The sequence below is a fragment of the Bison bison genome, unplaced genomic scaffold (genome assembly GCF_000754665.1).
Source record: "Bison bison bison isolate TAMUID 2011002044 unplaced genomic scaffold, Bison_UMD1.0 scf7180017864495, whole genome shotgun sequence".
NCBI classification, from domain to species: domain Eukaryota; kingdom Metazoa; phylum Chordata; class Mammalia; order Artiodactyla; family Bovidae; genus Bison; species Bison bison.
This window is the reverse complement of record NW_011495054.1, coordinates 7,155,113-7,159,791: the sequence shown is the minus strand read 5'-3', so window position 1 is coordinate 7,159,791 and position 4,679 is coordinate 7,155,113. Positions and strand designations below refer to the sequence as shown.

At 49.7% G+C, this 4,679-nt stretch overlaps 1 protein-coding gene across 1 annotated transcript in view; it reads left to right on the top strand.

Annotated features, from left to right (window-relative positions):
* Positions 1-4,679, top strand: part of MYO1H (myosin IH) — a 41,014-nt gene that overhangs the window by 24,920 nt on the left and 11,415 nt on the right. Inside the window, exons 18-20 of the mRNA XM_010828845.1 lie at positions 738-843; positions 2,216-2,333; positions 4,598-4,676. Of these exons, the coding sequence (XP_010827147.1) occupies positions 738-843; positions 2,216-2,333; positions 4,598-4,676 (303 nt within the window). The remainder of the gene's footprint in view (positions 1-737; positions 844-2,215; positions 2,334-4,597; positions 4,677-4,679) is intronic.

Genomic DNA, 4,679 nt, shown 5'->3' with positions numbered 1-4,679 from the left:
GTTGGGGGGGGGGGGTGGTGCTGTGCAAAACTGGAAAGGCAGCAGAAACCACCCGATTTGCACCAATGTGCAATCACTTAACTGTATTTTGTAAGCTGTCCACTCCTTTTTCTGGAAATCTCCTCCTCTAACAAGTTTTACTAAACATATATTTTCCAAGGTTAGCAACCAGTGTGCTCATTGGCAGACGTTCATTGAACACCTACTGTGTGCCAGGTGCTGTTCTGGGCACAGGGGAATCCAGGAACAACCAAACAGATAGGGGTCTTCCTCTCCTTGTGGGGTTTACCGTCTATAGGAGGATATTACCCATCAACGAAAGAAACTACCATAACGAGCCTCTCATAAAGGAAGCTTGGTAACAAGGGGACTGGCTCAGCGGTAATGCTGGCTCCTGCAAGGCGCTCGCTTCATATTCACTGGGTGATAAAACCATCCTGGGACAATGCTTGCCCAGACTCCGCTGCACCAGACGGAGTTCGGGCTTCTCAGGCCAGGACATCCAAACCCTTCTCTTCATTGGCAAAATGGCTCATGACAGGTAGTAAGTACTGGGTTGGCCAAGAAAGTTCATTCTGGTTTGGCGGTACCATGCCTGAATGAACTTTTTGGCCAGCCCACTAGAACTGGTCTGTTAAGAGTTTGGGTCTGAAAGACCCAGTCACCACCTTGAGCCAGTCTTCTCTGTATAAATAGGGAGCAACGCTGTGTGGTCAGCTCATTCTGTCTCCCTGCAGGTGGGGACTCAGTTTAAAAACAGTCTGAGTAGCCTTCTGGAAATTCTCATCTCCAAAGAACCTTCGTACATCCGTTGCATCAAGCCCAACGAGAGCAAAGAACCCAGTGAGTTGAGAATCGTTTGGAACCCTGAGCTAAGGGAAGGGAGGCCGGGAGGAAAACCAAGATGGTAGCGGGGTAAAATGCTAAAAACCAGCACAGGCTTGCTGCTTGTCATCAGTATTTAATAACAGAAGGTAAACGGGGCTTCCCTGATGGCTCAGTGGTAAAGAATCTGCCTGCCGATGCAGGAGACACAGGTTTGGTCCTGGATCCGGGAAGATCCCACATGCTGCAGAGCAACTAAGCCCTGTGCAGCACGTCCACTGAGCCTGCGCTCTGGAGCCGGGGAGCTCTGAGCCCTGGAGCCTGTCCTCCGCAACAAGAGAGGACACTGTGGCGCGAAGCCTGCGCACCGCAACTAGCTACAATTAAAGAAAAAGCCCGCCCGGCAATGAAGACCTTGCACAGCCAAAAATAACATTTTTAAAAAAGAATACTTTAAAAAAACATAAAGAAATAGAAGGTAAATGAATAGGGAGGAAGGTGACTTGTGGGCCCGTGTGAACATGGCTCAGAGCCTGGCCAGTTTAAGGCCAACGCAGCTGAGCCTGGCAGAGCTCAGCGGTGAGGGGAAGCCACCTGCTTCTTTCCAGCCAGTGCACAGTTTTCGAGATGGTCTAGGCCTCAGGTATTTGCTGAACCTGTGCCATGCTTTCACAATAAGGTCATGCAGTCAAAGGCTTACAGCAGCCAGGCTGGAAGAGCAAATGAGGGAAGCAGGCTGGCTGTGAGGCAGTAGGGACTGGAGGGGACTGCGGCAAATTGCAGCAGGCACACCCTGTCTACAGGGCACTTATTGCCATATGAGAGTCTAGGTCCAGAATGACCAGATCTTATGGCTTTTCTTAAGATTTTTTTTTTTTTTGGATGTGGGCCATTTTTTTTTTTAAGTCTTCATTGGATTTGTTACAAAATGGTTTGTTTCTGTATTGGCTCTTTTGGCCACAAGGCATGTGGGATCTTAAGACCCTGACCAGGGATGGAATATGCACCCTCTGCCCCGGAAGGTGACATCCTAACCCCTGGACCACCAGGGAAGTCCCATCGTGGTTTTTCAAGAGAAACCAGAAGTTCAGATTTTCCTGTTAAACCCCACCCCCATCCCCCACTAAAAGAAACACACTTAGAACCTAACAGGACATATCTGTGGCTAATGGCAACCCACGCCGGTGTTCTTACCTGGAGAATCCCAGGGAAGGGGGAACCTGGTGAGCTGCCGTCTATGGGGTCGCACAGAGTCGGACACGACTGAAGCGACTTAGCAGCAGCAGCAGACCTAGTCCAGAGATCGTCAGGGTGTAGCCTCTGTTCTGGTCTTAGATGAAGCACGCCCATGCGGTCCTTTACCGTCACTCTTCCTTCTGTGTTTCCAAAGGCAAGTTCGACGACTTCCTTATCAGGCATCAGGTCAAGTACCTGGGGCTGATGGAGCACCTGCGGGTGAGACGGGCCGGCTTCGCCTACCGTCGGAAGTACGAGCATTTCTTGCAAAGGTAAAGTTTGTTTTGTGGATCTTAAGCCAATGAAGTGAGCGGCGATGAATAAAAGGTCATCCCCCCAGGGAACTCATTTGCTTCTTACCTGCTGAAGCTGTGACAGTGATGGCATTCCAGAGAATAGAAAGCTGACTTGGTTTACCACCTTCCCTTCATTTCACTAAACCACTAATGTATTGGCTTGGCCAAAAAGTTCATTTGGGTTTCCCAAAACCTGAATGAGCTTTTTGGCCAACCCAGTACTTCATTGGAATCTCGAAAGTACAAGGGCCAATGCACAGACTTGCCACCAGAAGGCAGACGTGGGCCACACATCCCTGGAGTCTGAAGTTGGCTGGATAAGTCTGTTCCCATGGCTGCTGGTTTATTGTGGGTCAGTCTGGGAGCAATCCCCTTGGCCTCATGGGCTGTCAAGAGACGCAAATGTTAAAAAAAAATTAAGATGCAGGGGTAGTGGTAAGAAGGTGGGCATTGGAGCCACAGATTCTTGGGTAGGAATCCCCAATCTTCCTCTTCCCCCGTGACCTAATTGCTTACGTGCAACACGGGGATTAAGCTGCTCTCAAGGATTTGGTAAGGATTTAATGATATATCCACCCCCACCACCACAGCCCAAATTGCTTGTGCATCAGTTGGGCTGCTTGTGTGTGCAAACAACACATTTTTACCCTTTCAAGAAAAGCATAATAAAATGGTTGTTTTTGTAGGTTAACATGGTTGAATATTGTTAATTCCATATTTTAACTTAACATTCGACTTCTTTTGAACTTTTTTTTGGGGGGGGCATGCCTCACAGCAGGTGGGATCTTAGTTCCCTGATCAGGAATAGAATATGCGACCCCCTGCACTGGAAGTGCAGAGTCTTAGCCACTGGACTGCCAGGGAAGTCTCTGAAGTACAACTTCTTTATAATTATAAAAAGCACAGGCATAGGTTACACTTTAAATCTAATTCTTTGCATTATGCCACTTAGGTCAAGATACTGCACTCTGAAATTTCAGCATTTTGGGGTGTTTATTTTCATTCTTCATTTAATATCAGATTTTTCTCTGCCACTGGTGGTGCTCAGTTGCTCAGTCATGTCCAGCTCTTTGTAGCCCCAGGGACTGTAGCCCACCAGGCACCTCTGTCCATAGGATTCTCCTGGCAAGAACATTGGAGTGGGTTGCCACTTCCTACTCTAGGGGATCTTCCTGACCCAGGGATGGAACCCGCCTTTCTTGCATATCCTGCTCTGGCAGGCGGATTCTTTATCGCTAGTGCCACCTGGCGGAGAAGGCACTGGCAACCCACTCCAGTGTTCTTGGCTGGAGAATCCCAGGGACGGGCGAGCCTGGTGGGCTGCCGCCTGTGGGATCGCACAGAGTCAGACACGACTGAGGCGGCTTAGCAGCAGCAGTGGCACCTGGGAAGCCCTTTCTCTACCGAGGATCTTGCTTAATTTTCTCCCAGAAGCCTTGTGTCTTGATAATGTCTGTTTATATGCACTTATTAAGTAACAATCTCTTCCCCCACTGCTATTTTAATAATTTATGTACCTGCTAATATAAACCTCTGATGAGTAGTGTCCTCCTTCCCAAACTGACATCCACTTAGATCCTCAGAATGTGATTCTTATCAGAAATAGGGTCTTTGTGATGTTGTCAAGGTAAAGATTGAGATGAAATCACACTGAATTGGGGCTTCCCTGGTGGCTCAGAGGTTAAAGCGTCTGCCTGGAATGCGGGAGACCCGGGTTCGATCCCAGGGTCGGGAAGATCTCCTGGAGAAGGAAATGGCACCCCACTCCAGTACTCTTGCCTGGAGAAACCCATGGAGGGAGGAGCCTGGTAGGCTACAGTCCATGGGGTCGCAAAGAGTCAGACACGACTGAGGGACTTCACTTTCACTTTCACAGTCCAGTGAGAGTGTTCTTACAACAGAGAGACTCACAGAGGGACACAGGGGAGAAGGCCATGTGAGGACAGGGGCAGAGACTGGAATGACGCTTCTAGGAGACTTTGGTGTGAAGTCTCCTCTGCGTGGTTGGCATGCCCAGAAGAGCAAAGCAGATCTCCAGGGGAGCCCGTGGAAGGTGTGTGCGTGTGCACGCTCAGTTGCTCAGTTGTGTCCTACTCTTTGTAGCCCCAGGGACTGTAGACCACCAGGCTCCTCTGCCCATGGGATTTCCCAGCCAAGAATAGTGGAGTGGGTTGCCATTTCCTCCTCCAGGGGATCTTCCTGACCCGGGAGCGTTCTAAATGTGCCTGTCCTCTCCCCAGGTATAAGTCCTTGTGCCCAGACACCTGGCCGCACTGGCACGGGCCTCCAGAAGAGGGCGTAGAGCGGCTGATCAAGTACATT